The 20,072-nt window shown below is 39.8% G+C and overlaps 1 protein-coding gene across 1 annotated transcript; it reads left to right on the plus strand.

Annotated features, from left to right (window-relative positions):
* The first annotated feature begins 9,324 nt into the window (after positions 1-9,324).
* LOC115572916 (protein NLRC3-like) lies at positions 9,325-19,292 on the plus strand. Its single transcript, XM_030403800.1, has 10 exons — positions 9,325-9,431; positions 9,544-9,666; positions 10,074-10,187; positions 11,579-11,645; positions 11,733-11,961; positions 12,040-13,837; positions 14,231-14,404; positions 15,401-15,541; positions 18,442-18,488; positions 18,723-19,292. The coding sequence occupies exons 1-10, from the start codon at positions 9,343-9,345 to the stop codon at positions 19,247-19,249; spliced, it is 3,309 nt and encodes a 1,102-aa protein (XP_030259660.1). The 5' UTR covers positions 9,325-9,342; the 3' UTR covers positions 19,250-19,292.
* The last annotated feature ends 780 nt before the right edge of the window (positions 19,293-20,072 follow it).

Genomic DNA, 20,072 nt, shown 5'->3' on the forward strand with positions numbered 1-20,072 from the left:
CTTCCACTTTCTGTCTCGGTGAGACGCACATAATTCCTGCATGCAGACAAAAAGGTAAATGCGTGTTTTTCATGTCTCTTTTTCATGTGTGATTTGTGTCATTTCTCCTGTAAAGACTCGTGTTATCAGAATGTCTTGTGTCTTCATTAGTTTGACTCAATCATCGCAGTAGAAACTATTGAAATGTGTGAGAGGTGTCGAGCTCATTGGTCGACAGGATCAACCGCTCAGCTCTTCTGGACCTGAACAGTTTGAAACGGTGAAAAACAGATTCACCGGTGATACTAACAGCTGCTAACAGTCGGCAAACAATGTGTGAGATTGTTTATTGTTGTTTGTTTGTTTGTGAGAAAACACCATGATGCCACAAACGGCGCTGATTACTGTAAAGATGAGAATACAGGCACAAAGTTTTTACTGAAGTCCAAAATCATCATTATCAGTTCATAATAGGGCACATAAAGATCCATGAAATATGACAATAAGAAGGCAAAGGCCAGGGTGCAGGTAGGGAGGCGTATCAGCAAGGACAACAAGGCCCTTCATTCAACAGACGTGTCTGCTGTAATATCAAAGTATGCACTGCTTTACACTTCTGTCAGTATTTGATGACATCCACATTTTCCTTCAGTTCGCTCTTAAAAACAGGAACAAAATGTCTGTTAAACAGTTGAAGCGGCATCAGAGGAGGATGTGGTGTTTGGTAAGTCAGAATAAAAAGATGGCTCATCAAATATTTTCCTTCATTCTCCTTATAAAGAAAAGGTCCTTAAAACACAAAGATAAATGTGCAGTGAAACATGTTGAGAAGAACAACAACATGTCTGATCAAAGTTTCTCTGCATGAGAACAATTTCAAAACCAAATGTGACACATTTTCATGTGAACTGTAAAATGTTCAGTCAGACTCAACGTCATGTTTATCTCCTCAGGAAGATTTAGTTGTGTAGAAATAGTGAATTCATTTAGACACAACTTCTGTCTTTATTAATCAGAAACTAGTTGAGATGCAGGGACCAGATTCTCTGTTGGACCATTCAAACATGAAACCACATGAAGAACTGAAGCTCTAATGTTCCTATTATGATCCAGATGATCTGCTGAAAAGCAGAGGTGTCAAAAGTACTCACATTTGGTAGAAGTATAGATACTTGTATAAGAAATTACTCTAGTAAAAGTAGAAGTACTGATTCAGCTCCTTTACTCAAGTAAAAGTAAAAAAGTACAGGCTCTGAAATGTACTTATGTACAAAAGTAAAAAGTAAAAAATAATTTTTGCCGTCAATAATACACAATATCTCTTTTGACAACTCAACAAAACGAAAAGTTCTTGGCACACAAAATAGGATAGTTTTTTTCCCTTTATTAACAACCTGCACAGTTCTGGTACAGAGTAAAAATAAATAAATCACTGGTCTGTTTGCTGCAAGTTAAATTTCAGACAGAATAATCAAGACTGAATTGACCAGAGGTCCTCATGAGCACCTGGATAATTCAGCTTTATAACAGCTTTGGTACTCTCAATACTATACTTAACATATTACTTTTGACAGAATATCTATCTTTTAACACTTTATATAGAAAAACTTTTGTTTTGACAGGCTTAATTTACGCCAATGTGCAAATCAGTTTTCCATTTCAGCAACAGAACTTAAAACATTATGATCAACATGGAAACTAGTTTAATCAAGTTGTTTTTCTTTGTGAGATATTCACTCATCTCTACAGGAATCCCAAAATTGTTTATTTAGCCGATCTGGTTCTCAAAGTTCTTTGAATCCAGGCATGTACTTTTGGTTCTGAAAATCAGTCCTGCAGTGCTGAAAAGCCTCTCGCAGGCAGCTGAGGCAGGTAGAGGTATGTTGAGCTTCAGTGACACGTTGCAGACTGCTGGGAAACATTTCAGGTCACCATGGTATCATCCGGGCAGGCCAGGTAGGACTCTAGCTTGGTTTCCTACAGTTTATGCTGCTTGGATGGGCCTTCATCTGAGGTCGACTTCCTCCTCAAAGTAGGTGCAGTGAGGTTTTTGTATCTCTCCAAGTGACTCACGTGCTTTCTGTCGGAGTGACAACACACACATATAAGATACAGACGTACACAAAGATAAGAGAAAAGTGCTTCATCTGACAGAATTGTTATATAAACGATTAACATTGTCTTTGTGCGGTGTTGACGTAGATGATTAACAACTATTGGCACACAGGGTACGTTAGCCGTCAGACCTTTTGGCTTAAAAGCTTTTACTGACAGAAGATGTATTTATTTTAACCTAAATCACCATTCAATCCCTAAACCTATGGAGGACCAAACCTGACATAAGTATAAATAAATAAATAAATGCATAAATGCATAAATAAATACATAAATAAATGTTGAAATAAATGTTGAAATAAATAAATAAATGTATAAAGAAATAAATGCATAAATAAATACATGCATAAATAAATGAATAAATAAATAAATAAATGCTGAAATAAATGTATAAATAAATAAATAAAAGTATAAATAAAAGAATACATGCTTTTTATTTATTTATACATTTCTGTTCACCTACATTTATTTATTTCTGTATTTCTGTTCACCTGCATTTATTCATTTCTGTATTTCTGTTCACCTACATATATTTATTTCTGTATTTCTGTGTCCATATGTAAATGAGGAGGTAGGAGGTCCTAACCTCAGTCAAGAGCATGATTGGTCAAATCGGAGAGCCAGACAAAAGCAAACGATTCCTGATCTCAAGCCTCGCTCTCTGTAACGTTGTAAAACAGCTCCAGTTAGCTTAATGGCCTCGACCAGTGTGACAGGTTAACTGGCGTTCATTTTAACTTGCGAGGGTCCCAGATGTGCTGGTGGTGTGGTTTGAGAATCCTGTCTGGAGAGCCATGTCCGCTAACCAGGAAAAACATTCTGCTCATCGCTCCAAGTCATGTATACGTGTATTCGTTTTGACGTGGCTTGAACACTTCTATCCACACGGAGAAGCCGGGGCTGCTACTTGCAAACCACTGCTAGACGAGCGCTACAGAGCACAAATCGTCCAAAAGTGCATGTTGTCGGTCTCATATCTTTGTCGTGAATGTCTGTACTCTTAAACAACTCATGTGTGGAACAGTATTAAGCATTTGTTCACGCCGAGCGGCTCGAGAGCGGCGTGGACACCGCTGTTAGCAGTTAGCTGTTAGCTGCTCGCTGTAGCGCTAAGAGCGTAGCATCCAGGTTAACTGTTGACACTAGGGCTGCACGATTCTGGAAAAAATGTGAATCACGATTTTTTTGCTTAGAATTGAGATCACGATTCTCTGGCACGATTTTTTTCACAAAATGTTTATTGCACTGATGAACTTGAACAAAACAAAAAAAAAAAACATTGTAGTATGGCAGAGGCATACTACTATGCCTCTGCCAAAGCAATGTTTTTTTTTGTTTTGTTAGTTCTATCATTGGATGATAAATGATTTTTACAAAAGTAAAAAAAAAATTAGTCTCCAAGATGAGAGGGCATCCTCTAATACCTCATGTTGTACAGTGTTTATTGGGGCCGTAGCTTTGGCTAGGTGATATGTGATAGCTGCTGTGATCGGCTTTCAAAAACGGAGGCATATTATTCTTCCTTTTCCAAAAGCCGCCTCAGAGGTGACGTGACGTGAAGCCCGAAGTTGGGCTGCAAACAGTTGACAACATATTTGTCTTCAAAATAAGAGCTTTACATTTCACCCCATTGGAGTTTGGAACTGGGTTCTTAGCGGGGGGCTTTTAATTTGAAAGTAGCGACCGTTTCTAGCTTGTCGCTACAACAACAAGCTAGCAGTCGAGGCGGAAATAAGTGTACCGTCCGAGGCAGCAAATCGGCGGACCAAAACAGACCCCCAATTTGCCGCCCTCTGTCTAAAACCGCGGACCTAGCCGTCAACAGGACGGGCAGATTGGCGGCTTGCTGCCTTGTCTAAAAACGGCTTCTCACACTCCTTCCAAACACTCAACTGCAGGTGGGCTTCCGCCACTGAATCACGTGTTGTAAAGACGCTTTACCACAGGTTGAGGGAGGAGGCAGCGGCCGTGCTGCGTTTGGGGGCGCTTCAAAAAATCCGGGAGGAAAATAGGAGCATTTGTTTGTGATTCGGCTCGAGATATAAAATGCTTCAGAATCGCTGTGTGTAGAAATGAGATCACGTGTATGTGTGAATCGAGATCGCGATTTTTTAACGATTTTTTGTGCAGCCCTAGTTGACACATGTTACCACCGAGAGTGAGATACATGTCTGGGCTTTCCTATGAACCATTGTCGCTACTGGTGTTTGTATCACAGGTTGATCTGGACGTCTCACGATTTGCCACAGCTGATTGACCTCACGCTGAGCTCGGGCTGGATGTCAACGTACTCTGCTTGACTGTTTGACCAGCAGGCTGTATGACAGTGTACAGTTTTCACACCGACTTAGCTTCAGCTTAATAACGATGTATGCGGCTCGGAACGATGGCTTTAGGCGACCATTTGAACAGTGCGGAATGAAAAATACCCGATGGTAACCGGTGTCACAAGGTAGCCTGGACGCTGCGCTACAGCGAGCAGCTAACAGCTAACATAAGAGCTAAAAGGGGTCTCCACTCCGCTCTCGAGCCGCTCGGCGTGAACAAATGCCTCAGCCTGTTCCACCCATGAGTTATTTGAGAGTACAGACATTCACGACAAAGATATGAGACCGACAACATGCACTTTTGGACGATTTGTGCTCTGTAGCGCTCGTCTAGAATACACATATACATGACTTGGAGCGATGAGCAGAATGTTTTTCCTGGTTAGCGGACATGGCTGAGGACCCCTCTCTCTCCAGACGGGATTCTCAAACCACACCACCAGCACACCTGGGACCCTCGCAAGTTAAAATGAACACCAGTCAAATTCATAAGTAAACCAGAGCTACATGAACAAATGTCAACAACTGCAGCTAACAGTTAACTGAGCGGGCTTGCTGGTAGCCAGCAACATTCCTGTACAGTGTACAGGAATCAGCGCTGCTAGTTAGGCAGAAGTAGTAGACCCTCATCGAGCACACTCCTGTAACCAATCATGCTCTTGACTGAGGTCAGGACCTCCTACCTCCTCATTTACATATGGACACAGAAATACAGAAATAAATAAATGTAGGTGAACAGAAATACAGAAATAAATAAATGTAGGTGAACAGAAATACAGAAATAAATAAATGTAGGTGAACAGAAATGTATAAATAAATAAAAAGCATTTATTCTTTAATTCATACTTTTATTTATTTATTTATACATTTATTTCAGCATTTATTTATTTATTCATTTATTTATGCATGTATTTATTTATGCATTTATTTATCTATACATGTATTTATTTATTTCAACATTTATTTATTTATTTATTTATGTATTTATTTATGCATTAATGCATTTATTTATTTATTTATACTTATGTCAGGTTTGGTCCTCCATATCACCTACCCAAGGGGGGTTTTCTGGCAGAGAGCCCTGAAGAGTAACGCCTCACAACAGTGGCAAAACGGCAATTAATTGAGGATTATTGGGTTGTTGTTGTTTTTTTTAACCGAGCGCTAGCTAGTGTTAGCTCTATACTATCAAAACAATGTGTTGTCATAGCATTGCTAACGTTGTAAACTGGCCTACAAGAAATGCTAAATGAGCTAATGATAACAACTGAAAATACACCTTACCTGTATGTGGTTATTCAGAGAGCTCTTGAACGCCAGAAGCTCGTGGTTTTTAGGTTGGCACAGGACACAAGGCATTCGCCATGAATCATTCTTGGAGCCGACAACCTCACACAGTTCTCTTAAATAGGGTCATGAATGGGGAATGTCTTGCTTCTCCGAACATGATGCGTCGTCGTTCCCTGGTTTGTTCACTTTCTTCCTCCATGTCGCTGCTGCAAGTTTTCTCTAACTCACGGCGCTTCTCTCCGCGGTTGACTTTCACTCTCTAGGTAGTTACGTCTTATCCTTTGTGTAGTCATCGGCGGAGGAAATGTAGAGTGAAAGTAAAAAGTAAAAAAGTCGTCAGAAAAATAAATACTCAAGTAAAGTACAGGTACCTGAAAAATCTACTCAAGTACAGTAACGAAGTATATTGTTACCTCGTTACTTGCCACCTCTGCTGAAAAGCACAAAGCAGCCGCAGCAGGATGAGACAAACTGACCGTGTGAGTGAGCGGCCATGGGAGGTTAGAAATACATTACCAACAGCTGCTTATTAGGGTTAGGGTTAGGGTGTTCCTGCACACCGGCCCAACCTACTGGAAATCCCTATGTGGCCCATACTAAACCCAGAAATGTTGTTTCCTATGAACTTTTATTATTAAAATGTCATCTATAGGTTTAGCGGAAGAGATTAAGCTTGGTTGCTAAAAGTTGCATGTTGGGCAATTTGCGTAATTAGCATAATGAGGAAATTAAAGGGAGACACTACAGGTGATGAATAGGGACATTTTTTAAACTAATATATATCACCATGAAACTTACCTAGTTAATTACTTACATTAAGACAATAATTTTTTGTATTATGAGTTTTCTGAAATTGTATGTTTAAATATGCAAATGAGGCATTATCGTATTAAATATGCACTAATTTGCATACATTTCCAGAACATCAATCTAAACATTGGATAAAGCCAGGTTCAAAATTCTTGTTTCATTTTGTTGACATATTATAGCCAAAGGTTTTTACGGAGGGAATTTTGGATTTCTCTTTTTATCACTCCATAAATCATAAAATACTGTCAACAGCCATAAAAAAACAATGTTTGCCCTGTTTTTAGGAATAAAATGTTATATAAATCAGGCTATGAATGCTATATGAACAAACCACTATGTCAAAACCTTCAGATTATAGATAGGAATAAAACTGGAAAGTTTGGTGTCTATAAGTGCTACTGAAGTGGAGATTTTTGGCTCAGAGTATGAGAAAAAACTCATTTTGAGAAAACAGCCTCCATTAGGTATTGTATAAGAGATCTATAGAAGGAAATAGACAAAGTGAAGTAAAATGAACACTTAAATGTGTATTTTGGATGTTTTCTTTCCACTAGTCTGAAAGAAGACATGTTATGGAAGCAAAGTAACCCAAAATCTCAAAATTGACAGTGCATAAAAAACTATGTTTTTGCCTGCCATGTTTCCCCTAATCACGAGAAACTGAAAATGGCTATATTTTTGCTTCTAGTTAACTTTGAAAGGTGATCTAGGAGTTTAAGTCCATGTTTGTGAGATCCAGAAATCCCAAAGCACCGAATGTTTCATAACCCCCCTCCTCCTTCTATAGATTTCTTATACAATATACAAAGGCTGTTTTCTCAAAATGAGTTTTTTCTCATACTCTGAGCCAAAAATCTCCACTTCAGTAGCACTTATATACACCAAACTTTCCAGTTTTATTCCTATCTATATTCTGAAGGTTGTAACAGAGGGGTTTGTTCATATATCATTCATAGCCTGATTTATATAACATTATCTTCCTAAAAACAGGGCGAAAATTGTTTTTTTCATGGCTGTTGACAGTATTTTCTGATTAATGAGTGATGAAAAGAGATATCCAAAAATCCCTCTGTAAAAACCTTTGGCTATAATATGTCAACAAAATGAAACAAGAATTTTGAACCTGGCTTTATCCAATGTTTGGATTTATGTTCTGGAAATGTATGCAAATTAGCGCATATTTAATGAGATAATGCCTCATTTGCATTTTTATACATACAATTTCAGAAAACTCCTAATACAAAAAATAATTGTCTTAATGTAAGTAATCAACTGGGGAAGTTTCATGGTGATACACATCAGTTAAAAAAAATGTCCCGATTCTTCACCTGTATTGTCTCCCCTTTATTAACTAATGATGCTAATTACTCGAATTGCCCAACATGCAACTTTTAGCAACCAAGTTGAATTTCATCCGCTAGGCCTATAGATTACTTTTCAATCATAAAAGTTTATAGGAAACACAATTTCTGGGTCCAAGAAATTTCCAGTAGACTATATTCTTTCTTTGTTCTGGGAATTTGACATGTCTCTCCAATAATCTGAAGAGTTGTGCAGCCTGACATTCCAGTCTCTTAGTCATCAAGAGTGATGTTATTTTTGAAGGAGTTGTGTGTATATATATATATATATATATATATATATATATATATATATATATATATATATATATATATATATATATATATATATATATATATATATATATATATATGAGAAAATAAAGGTGTATTTTTGTAGAGAACGACCTCAATACTCTAAATGTTATATGTTTGTGGAGAGAAGTTAAGTTTCAACAAGAGAGACTGAGCCAAAATCATGTGCTTATCAAAGTTTGATCAGTTGATTGTGATTTATTAATATCATGTCACAACAAACATGTTATGCTTTGACTGAACCTTGATCAGCTGTTAATTGTTTGACTTCTCTGATCTACACATACAACAGTGAATCAAATACAATGTCATGTGTACAGATGTAAATCCCTGACAGTGTAAAAATCCTGACTTCCTGTGCAGACTGAAGGCTGCTGGGAAACTGTCAGCAGTTCATCTGGAAACAAGCCTGTTTATCTGTTTACTGAGCAGCTCTGTAGTTGACTTTAGATGACTGAGGACATCTAGTGGACTGACAGCAGAACTACACCAGCTGCTCTGTGATTGGCTTCCTGGCTGCAGGTTCCACTGAACTGATTCTTCCTGATGGATCAATAAGAAGCTTCTTCTCTCTCAGTTCAGGATTCTACTGATCATTATCTTCATTATCAACTTAGTTTCATCAGTTTTTCAAACGATCCATCAGCTGTTTAGACTAGAATAGTAATAAGTCTGACACAAAACAACACACAAGTTAAATAAAAAAAAACTGAAGAAGTTTGAAGCTCATGTTTGTTATTTTTGCAGGAAAAAATAGTGTAAATGATTCAAAGTGCTGTCGTGTAATGATCTGTCAGTCAGATCAATGAATGGACTGACAGTTTAAGCTCTGCTCCAGTGTTTCCTACAGATGAAGGTAGAAAGTCTCTGTGACTTGATGTGGATGTGAATTCAGCAGCTTCTGCTGAGCTGAAATATTCATTTCAGCTTGTTAAAGCATCTTAACTGCTCGTTGTGGTCTCTGTGGTCAGAAACAAAATGTTGAGCTGGTTTTACTTTAAACTTCATTCTAAACTGTCAGATTTATGTTTTTTCATTTGGTGTCAGAAAGCTTCATTAGGTTCCTCCAGTCAGGCTCTGTATGTTTGTCATGTGACTGAGAGGAATGCTGATAAATAAGGTGTGACAGCATGTTGTTGTGTTTGTGTGAAGGTGGGGGATCTGCTATGAATCAGTGTGAGGAGACAGAGGACGGAGTACCTCCCTCAAAAACCACTCTGTGTGGGGAACATGACAGCCAGACCAAAGCTCAGAGGTGAGATGAGGATCTCTAACTGTCCATGACTCTTCTCCGTGTCACAGCTCAGCACTCAAATCACTCCACCATCATGATTCACACTCAAAGCTCTGTGTGTGTTATGTTGAAGCCCAGAGCAGCAGAGACCAGACTCTGCTGGACCTGGACCTGGACCCAGCTGTGTGTCCATCAAGAGTGACCGGTCCATGAATCAACCATTAGAATTTAAAGGAAAACTTCCCTCAGAGACTCAGTAAGTCAACACAGTCCCAGCCAGCAGGAACGTTCCTGTAACATTTCATCATGTTATCTACATGTTCTAACAATGTTATTGTTGGAGGAACGTTTAATCTGAAACATTCAGACATTTTTCTGATGTATCATTTCAAAGAAGTCTCCTGTAATGTTGTCCACCTCCTCTTATCTCTTTTAAAAAGGGTTGTAGCTTCAAACTTCAAGCTTCAAAAAGGAATGGTCAGCAACATGACACAATTACTAGAACCACTTTATCTGGCTTATAATACGAACTTTGGTTATTGTCTCAAACTCTGATGGTTTTTCTGGACATCTTCTCTTTAAATCAACTTTAGATTTTGATACATTTGTGGTATGACGTTTTGATGGTTTGTTTGGTTTGGTTTGTCTGTCTGTTTATATCAGGGTTCACCAGCAGAGACCAGACTCTCCTACACCCAGCGGAGTGTCCATGAAGAGTGACCGGTCCATGAATCAGGCTATAGATTTCAAGGATGGAGATCAATCTGCTGAAGAAAGGTAAGAATCTAAACCAGAAGAGTTTGTTGTTCTGCAGCTCTCCTTCTATCATTCCTGACATAAAATGGTCTTTCAGCTGGTCTCTGCTTTCACACTCAACTGATTTAATGTTTTCTTCAGAGAGGAACATTTAGTATTCAAGATTTTCCAGAAATCAACAGTTAAAACATGAAACAAGTGATCAAATGGGAGCAAATAATTTTCCTTCAGACTTGAAATAAATTGTTCAAATCATTTGTGGACTAAAGGTGTTGATCTCTCTCTGGTTCCTCCTGGGACTCTGTACTCTGACTGGAATTAGTTTGAAACGGTGGATCAAGACAACATATTTTGTTGTTTCCTGTAGATTCAGTCAGTTGGGAGGAAGTTGGATGGTTAATTTCAGGAGTCCTGGGCTTTCATTAGCCCCTCTGCATCTTTGACACAAGTCCAATGACTGTGTATCTCAAATGCTGCCACCTTTACTGCGAAGTCCGACTTCAGCTGAACCTATTCATACAGACAGTGGAGGCATAATTGCTGTCGGCAGTCTCCCCTCTGACAGATGAAGTTAGTTTGTAAGTCTGTCTCAAAACACTGCTCCGAAATTAAAAAGAGGAAAGATAATATAAATGTATGACCTTTCTTTCTGACTTCCACAGTCTGGATGTTAATGTGCTGTGTGGACGACCTCATTAAACAAAGCAGAAGTTACTTGCTTGCTCATTATACAAATCATGGGTGTCAGACTTTACTACAGCCAAGAATGATTCCTGTTGTTTGAGTGTACAGCATTTAACTACAGTGGAAGCTATTAAGGAGACAGGTTGTTATCTCCTGCATTACAAACTTTGTTCAGGTGAGGGTGAAGCCTCTGACACAGTCTGAGGCAGTATAAGGAGTGTTCACATTGGTCAATATCCCCAAACATGCACAAAACTTTGGCCGCCAGAGCATCAATTTGGGGTTCCCTGGTAAGAGATACTAATAAAATGTGTCCAGCATGGCCAGGATTTTGTATTTCCTCCACAACTGGAGGAACTATAGATAAATGCAAGTTTTACACAGCTCAGCTCCCAAGGTTGAGGAAATGGTACGAGAACCTCTCTACCACATTAGGCGGCTGATTCTCTTGAGGCCTTATAATGACATCAGTTTCTTTCCTCACTACTGTATCTATCAGCAGATTTAGTACAGAAGCACACTTTACTGGGAAATTCTGAAAATCAAAGTTAAATGAGACACTGTCTCACACATTACAGTAAGCAGCTTCTTATCAAACTAAAGGCGTCATTATTAATACCAGGTAACTTTTTTGCCTAATCCATCAAATGGCCTAAGGAAGTAGATGGATGATGTAGAAATGTGAAGCTGCTGATAGTTGAAATCATTGTACTTTATGTTCTCTGCAGAGTTCAGCAGGTTTTCAGTGGTCAGTCTATCCAGCAGCATCCAACAGACCTGGACTCCATATTTAAGGTGAGTAAATGTCCAACAACAACTTTACTTCAGCTGCAAATGAAATGAAATGTCTTATTTTACATTTGAAGTTTTACTCTTTTGCAGCATCTTGAGGAGAACATTGTCACCTTTGTGAAAAACGAGTTAAAGAAGTTCCAGAAAGTGTTGAGTCCAGATTACCCAGAATGCTCAGAGAGGCAGAGTGAGGATGAGGAGGTGCTGGACGGTGAGGAAGAGGATAAGAGGAGGAGCAGCACAGAGGCATTTCTGATGATCACGCTGAACTTCCTGAGGAGAATGGAGCAGGAGGAGCTGGCTGACTGTCTGCAGAGCAGTAAGAGGATTTTTTCTCAATAAACTGTTTTCTTCTTCACACTAATATCCACTCACTGTTGTGTTGTGTTTCCTTCAGGAACTCTTGCTGCAGTTTGTCGATGTCAACTCAAATCTAACCTTCAGAAGAAGTTCCAGTGTGTGTTTGAGGGGATCGCTAAAGCAGGAAACCCAACCCTTCTGAATCAGATCTACACAGAGCTCTACATCACAGAGGGAGGGACTGCAGAGGTCAATGATGAACATGAGGTCAGACAGATTGAAACAGCATCCAGGAAACCACACAGACCAGAAACAACAGTCAGACAAGAAGACATCTTTAAAGCCTCACCTGGAGGAGATAAACCAATCAGAAGAGTGATGACAAAGGGAGTGGCTGGCATCGGGAAAACAGTGTTAACACAGAAGTTCACTCTGGACTGGGCTGAAAACAAAGCCAACCAGGACATACAGTTCACATTTCCATTCACTTTCAGAGAGCTGAATGTGCTGAAAGAGAAAAAGTTCAGCTTGGTGGAACTTGTTCATCACTTCTTCGCTGAAACCAAAGAAATCTGCAGCTTTGAAGAGTTCCAGGTTGTGTTCATCTTTGACGGTCTGGATGAGTGTCGACTTCCTCTGGACTTCGACAACACTGAGATCCTGACTGATGTTACAGAGTCCACCTCAGTGGATGTGCTGCTGACAAACCTCATCATGGGGAAACTGCTTCCCTCTGCTCGCCTCTGGATAACCACACGACCTGCAACAGCCAATCAAATCCCTCCTGAGTGTGTTGACATGGTGACAGAGGTCAGAGGGTTCACTGACCCACAGAAGGAGGTGTACTTCAGGAAGAGATTCAGACACAAGAAGCAGGCCAGCAGAATCATCTCCCACATCAAGACATCACGAAGCCTCCACATCATGTGCCACATCCCAGTCTTCTGCTGGATCACTGCTACAGTTTTGGAGGATGTATTGAAGACTAGAAAGGGAGGAGAGATGCCCAAGACCCTGACTGAGATGTACATCCACTTCCTGGTGGTTCAGTCCAAAGTGAAGAATGTCAAGTATGATGGGGGAGCTGAGACAGATCCACACTGGACTCCAGAGAGCAAGGATATGATCACGTCTTTGGGAGAACTGGCTTTTGTGCAGCTGCAGAATGGAAACCTGATCTTCTATGAATCAGACCTGACAGAGTGTGGCATCGATATCAGAGCAGCATCAGTGTACTCAGGAGTGTTCACACAGATCTTTAAAGAGGAGAGAGGACTGTACCAGGACAAGGTGTTCTGCTTCATCCATCGAAGTGTTCAGGAGTTTTTAGCTGCACTTCATGTTCATCTTACATTCTTCAACTCTGGAGTCAATCTGCTGGCAGAAGGAAAACCAACTGCCTGGTGGTCTAAACTATTCAGAGACAAACCTGAACCAACACATCTCTACCAGAGTGCTGTGGACGAGGCCTTACAGAGTCCAAATGGACACCTAGACTTGTTCCTCCGCTTCCTCCTGGGTCTTTCACTACAAACCAATCAGACTCTTCTACAAGGTCTGATGACAGACACAGGAAGTATCTCACAGACCAATCAAAAAACAGTTGACTACATCAAGAAGAAAATCAGTGAGAATCTGTCTCCAGAGAGAAGCATCAATCTGTTCCACTGTCTGAATGAACTGAATGATGGTTCTCTAGTGGAGGAGATCCAACAGTACCTGAGAAAAGGAAGTCTCTCCACAGATAAACTGTCTCCTGCTCAGTGGTCAGCTCTGGTCTTCATCTTACTGTCATCAGAAAAAGATCTGGACATGTTTGACCTGAAGAAATACTGTGCTTCAGAGGAGGCTCTACTGAGGCTGCTGCCAGTGGTCAAAGCCTCCAACAAAGCTCTGTAAGTGAACAGATACTGTATCACACATGTACGGATTATCCCCTACTAATTAATCTCCTAATATTAAATATCAATCAAATAAGAGTCCAGAGATTTAGTCAACAGATTGATCAGTTGAAAAACATGCATATTGTTCCTTTAGTTTTACTGTACCTCTACAGATTAATACATCCATGAAATAGGAGAAAAATCTGTCACTTTGTAGTTCATGTCAGGATAAATCCCAGAGATATGAGTATAATTTAGGACATTGTATTAATTGTTGACAGATCCCAGTTATTTACTTGAGATCGTAAAGCCTCAGTCAGGGCAACCATAGAGATGTGATGTGTTTAATGTTGTACAAGACAGAAACAGAATCAGTGTTTGTTTTTGTCACTTACTCTCCTTCAGGCTGAGTGGCTGTAATCTTTCAGAGAGAAGCTGTGAAGCTCTGTCCTCAGTTCTCAGCTCCCAGTCCTCTAATCTGAGAGAACTGGACCTGAGTAACAATGATCTGCAGGATTCAGGAGTGAAGCCGCTGTCTGTTGGACTGAAGAGTCCACACTGTAAACTGGAGACTCTCAGGTTAGGATTAAGCCTCTGCTTAAGAGAGAACATTTTAAATGTTACCGGATATACAAGTTTAATTCTGTTTAAAATACCACATTCAACATCTGTAGCAGGGCCCCAGACAAATCTTTTTCCACTTGTAGCACTGGTGCTCCTGACATAAATTTTAAGAGCTCTAGCAAAAAATGTTTGAGCACCACATCAACACAATTGTGTTCTATACCATCTTAATTGTATTACTCTAACATGTTGGGAGGGAGGCTGCAGCAGCAGCACCTGAAACCAATGGTTTAAACTTTGTTTAGATAATGGTAAGTCTTATGATACTGACACTTTCACACAGAAACATTAAGTTTGGGTTTTAATCCCTGTTATGCTTTGAGTCTTCATTTTTTAAAATTGTATCAATGAGTTTTTTGCACATTTATTCACAACGTTTATTTAACGTGAATACGTTTATTCACAACTTTTCGTTGGGCATATAAGCCCTGAGGGGAAAAAAATATTAACGGAGTGAAATACTTTTCTCATGAAAAAAGATAATACAATACAAAATTATATTATTATTATTGTTTTATTGATTAACACAGGAACACAAATGTTACAATAAAAGAACATGCCTCACAGAAAATCTTTTCTTTTTTCCACCATGTGTTATAGCTAGCTAGCTAGTAACAGGGTGGATGAAGACACAAGAACTATCATTAATGAAATGGAGAAATTCATGAGGTGTTTCACCTCTGGCTGTAGGCTCCAGGACATTTAAAATTGATTGAAAAATTAATTTTGATTTTGATTGAAATTAAATAGATTGTGATATTATTTTGGGGCAGATTGCTCACTGCTGATTAAAGAAACTCTAATCAGTATTTTTACATTGAAGCTGATCAACAGGGTAACATGGCCTGGCTCTTTAGACCGTTGAAGCGTCTTTGAGCTCATTGTTTTGTTTTTACGAAAATAAATGATATATAAATCTGTGTGTGTGTGTGCACGTGTGTGTGTGTCCAGGCTGTCAGGCTGTCTGATCACAGAGGAAGGCTGTACTTCTCTGGCCTCAGCTCTGAGATCCAACCCCTCCCATCTGAGAGAGCTGGACCTGAGCTACAATCATCCAGGAGACTCAAGAGCGAAGCTGCCAGACTGTTTCAGGTATGAACAGACAGCAAGAGCTCACACACTGTTTCTCTGCCACACTGACAAGCTGAGGACTGTTGGTTCACAGTCTGATCCAGCAGCACTGCTGATAAGTGTGTCAATTCATACAGCACATCCGTGCTGTGGATCCAAAAGAGGCGTGACAGTACATGTCATGACGTCGACATCTGCAGTTTTTTCAGCATGTTTCACCCCATTAGATATTCAGTTCTTCATTAAGAAATATTCAATGTGTATTCTAACTGAGGAAAAATTTAGGACACCCTATACACCCCTGATAGCTGGTGTTACCCTTTTTGGCTGAAATAGAGATGAGACTCTTCTTGTAGCCATTTACCAGTCTCTGACATCGTTCTGAGGAACGTCCACTCCTCAATGCAGAATTCTTTCAGCTGTGGGATGTTTGAGGGGTTTCTTGCATGTACAGCCCATTTTAAGTCACCTCACAGCATCTCAATGGGATTAAGATCTGGGCTTTGAGTCAGCCATTCCAGAACTCTCCATTTCTTAGTTTTCAGCCAGTCTCTGGTGGGTTTACTGGTAGGTTTTGGATCATTGTCATGTTGAAGGGTCCGGTTCTGCTTCAGCGATAATTTTTTTACAGATGGTCTCACATGTTCCTCAAGCACCCTCTGATGCACAGTAGAATGAATGGTGGATTCTTTGATGGTGAACTGGCCAGGTCCTGCTGCAGCAGAGTATCCCCAAACCATGACACTTCCACCTCAGTCAGCACGTTTACATGCACAGCTTAGTCAGATTACAGCCATAGTTCGACTATGATACTCAATCAGACAACTGCAATTGTCCGAGTATACATGCCAGTGAAAATCGAATTATTGGCCGAAGCATGTCATACCCCGGTACGCTAGGTGGCGCTGTACCCATTTAGTGGTAATAGAGCCACCTCCGGCTGACCTCTTTACATCACCAGCAACAACAAACTCTGCATCGGCATTCAAGAAAGATGGCGTACAAAGAACGAGACGAAGCTACATCTTTGTACATTTCGTCTATGGTGTACATAATAATTACACAAACTAGATGCACAATGGCGCTCTTGCTTGCGGTTATTTCGCAGGAAAAACACCACCGCCGGTGACCATCCGGTCCCATTTTAGTCAGACTAAGGTGTATACATGCATCTTAAAAATCCGATCATAGTCGGACTTACCCAGTAATTCGTAAATTCCGGACTATAGAGCACACCTGAATATAAGCCGTACCAACTAATTTTTAAGTGAAAAAAAATGTGTACATATATAGGCTGCACTAGTCTATAAGCCGCAGGTGTCCACGTCTGCTCTCTGTGTGTTCACCCAGTCTTCAAGAACGTTTTCAATTTTGGGCCATCTGCTTTAATTACCTCTGAAAGCTTTTGTCGTCTTTTTGCATTGAGTCAGTTCTTCACGCTGCCATCTCAACATCTCTCACCATCGATTCATTGATGCCAAGCTTACGTGCAGCAGCTCTATTTCCTTCTTCGACAGCCAGATCGATTGCCTTTAACTTAAAAGCTGCATCATATGCATTTCTTCCTGTGTTTTCCATGATGAGGGTGTGTGCATGATGCGCAAAATGACTGTTCAAAACACAAACTAGCGTCTTCCTCAGCTCATTATCTCTTCCACCTGTCTGTCTCGCTCTTGCGTTTCCTGCTAGAGTGCCCCCTGGAGGCTGTTAGCCTATTAAAATCTATAGATTAGCAGCATTGTCGTATAGGCCGCAGGGTTCAAAGCGTGGGAAAAAAATAGCGCCTTATAGTCCGGAAATTACGGTAGTAGCATTTTCTGAACCCTTTTGTTGACTGAAATCTACCACTGGTGGCTGAGTTGGATTTTGACGTGTGCAGATGAATGATGAGTAGAGGAGTATTCCAAGTTGGTCCCTATGACCATTTATTGTTACAGGTTTGTTTTACAGAAAACTTGTTGTAAATAAAAATAAAATAAATTGAGAAAGGTTTTCAATATCAAAGTCTATAGGCCACACGGTATTAAAACATGGTCATGCATGGACGCACAGTCTAAAAACTGTATGCCATCTCAGCAACACCCAGATGCTGTGGCTTCAGTAGAGTTCATAAGACCTTCCCCCTTGAGCTGCACCTTCAGCAGCCTCTCTAGCGACCTCTAGATGGGGACAGACCTGTGGCCATACACAATCATTCACTCAGTCTTTCACTCACTCATTCTCATATACAAAGTCACACATACACACACACACACACACACACACACACACACACACACACACACAGAACCAATGAAGAGAAATCAAATGAACATTCGTCTTCTGATCATCTGGCTGAGAAGATCTGAGACTTTCTTCAACACTTCAGACTTATTTTGATCCGTTCTATAACCATGACATCTACTTCCTGTCTGTCCGAGCTGAAAAAAGATCCCTCCTCTGTTGCTGTTTCTAAAGTTTCTAACTTCTCATTAAAGATTTTTAGGGAGTTTTTCTGATCTGAATCGAGTGTCTGAGTATTGAGGGAGTCGTCGATGAACAAATCGTAAAGAGCCTGGAGAAAAACTGTGATTTGTCATACTGGACAAAATAAAGAAACTTTAATATACTGATTTTACTGACAATCAGTTTTTGACCCAAACAATTTATTATAATTATATTATATATTATATTATAATCATAATTCTCCCATCTTTAAGTTTTAGTATTTTATTGGATTGATTCTTTGGATATTTTACTTTTGACTGACCTTTTTATTATTTAGTTGTTTGTGAATGTTTGATGTAAAGTTTGAGTGTGTGTATGAAATGTTTTTTATAAATGCAGCTGTTTTGTCTTAATGGTGACCTGAGTGAAGCTTTATGAAGATCATTGATGAGGAAGCTTCTGAAGGATCATTCTGACTTTGTTTCTTCCTCCAGGGTGGAACATGGTGGAGAGCAGAGGCTGAAACCTGGTGTGAGGAAGTGTAAGTGTGTGTTCATTTTGAGTGATAAAAACAATGCAGCACATGTTAAAGTAGTTTAAATCTAAAGCTTGTGTATCTGCATGTAACTGTCAGTTTGAAAGAAGATCCAAAAAGATGAGTCATAGTGAAGTTTTGATCTAATTAGCAGTCAGTCTGTTAATAAAGCAACAAATAAACCTTCAGCTGTGTTAGATGATAAACTGCTGCTGTATTGTGTCTTGTTCTCTCCATCAGATGGCTGTAAACTCACAGTCGACACAAACACAGTAAACAGATTCCTCAAACTGTCTGACAACAACAGGAAGGTGACACATGTGTCAAAGTATCAGCCATATCCTGATCGTCAAGAGAGGTTTGACTACTGGCCTCAGCTGCTGTGTAGAAATGGTTTGACTGGTCACTGTTACTGGGAGGTTGAGTGGAGAGGAAGCGTTGAGATATCAGTGAGTTACAGAGGAATCAGCAGGAGAGGAAACAGAGAGGACTGTTTGTTTGGACGAAATAATCAGTCCTGGAGTCTGAGTTGCTCTGATGATGGTGGTTGTTACTCTATCTGGCACAATAAGAGAACAGCCCTCTCCTCCTCCCCCTCCTCCTCTGGTAGAGTAGCAGTGTATGTGGACTGTCCTGCTGGCACTCTGTCCTTCTACAGAGTCTCCTCTGACTCACTGATCCACCTCCACACCTTCAACACCACATTCACTGAACCTCTTTATCCTGGGTTCTTGTTCAGGTCATCTAATTCCTCAGTGTCTCTGTAAGAAGGACACACACACACACACACACACACACACACACACACACACACACACACACACACACACACACACACACACACACACATCAAAATCAAAAGATTTTAAATCAGGTTACTGACACTTGAAAGTGTAAGAATATGTACTGATCATTTTGCTTTGTACGATTCCACAGTTATTGTAATTGAAATGAGTTATTACTGTTCATGAAGTCGATCATCGAAGATTGTTTATCATCATAGTTATTTTTGGATAATTTCTATTATCTGTATATAAAGAATCATGTTGTCGACACATTCTGAGTCTCAATATTTTAAAATAATGTTCTGGTAGTAAAGAACATAATAAATTATATGTATTTTGTTGCTCCAGATGTTTTTTTTTTTGTTTTGTTTTAATAAGTTCAGAGTTGTTAGGACTACACTTCCCATCATGCTTTGGGTGACACAAACAGATTTGACATCCACTCTAAAGTTCATTGTATCAAAGCTGCCTTATAAACTAAAGGAACGGTGGAGATCTGCACCAAATTAACTCTTGAAAAAAAAACAACAGAGGGCCAGATTCTTTGACCTCGTTATATTAATCAAAAGGTAAGTCTGCATTTAGCAAGATCAGATCTTTGGTGACATACAGGATTCTATGCCTAAAGAGAAACAAACTCCAAACAACAAACTAACAAGTGTAAGATTAGCAAGTTCACCGCGACAACTGGAGTGAAGAACGGTAAAACTTCAAGTCAAGAAATGAATTTTGATTCTTGCCTGTAAACAGATGTTCTCAGCTTCTTTTTGGGAGCTACATGTCGGCTACTGTTGAGGTCTAATGA

This window comes from Sparus aurata, chromosome 1, assembly GCF_900880675.1.
Source record: "Sparus aurata chromosome 1, fSpaAur1.1, whole genome shotgun sequence".
Classification (NCBI taxonomy): domain Eukaryota; kingdom Metazoa; phylum Chordata; class Actinopteri; order Spariformes; family Sparidae; genus Sparus; species Sparus aurata.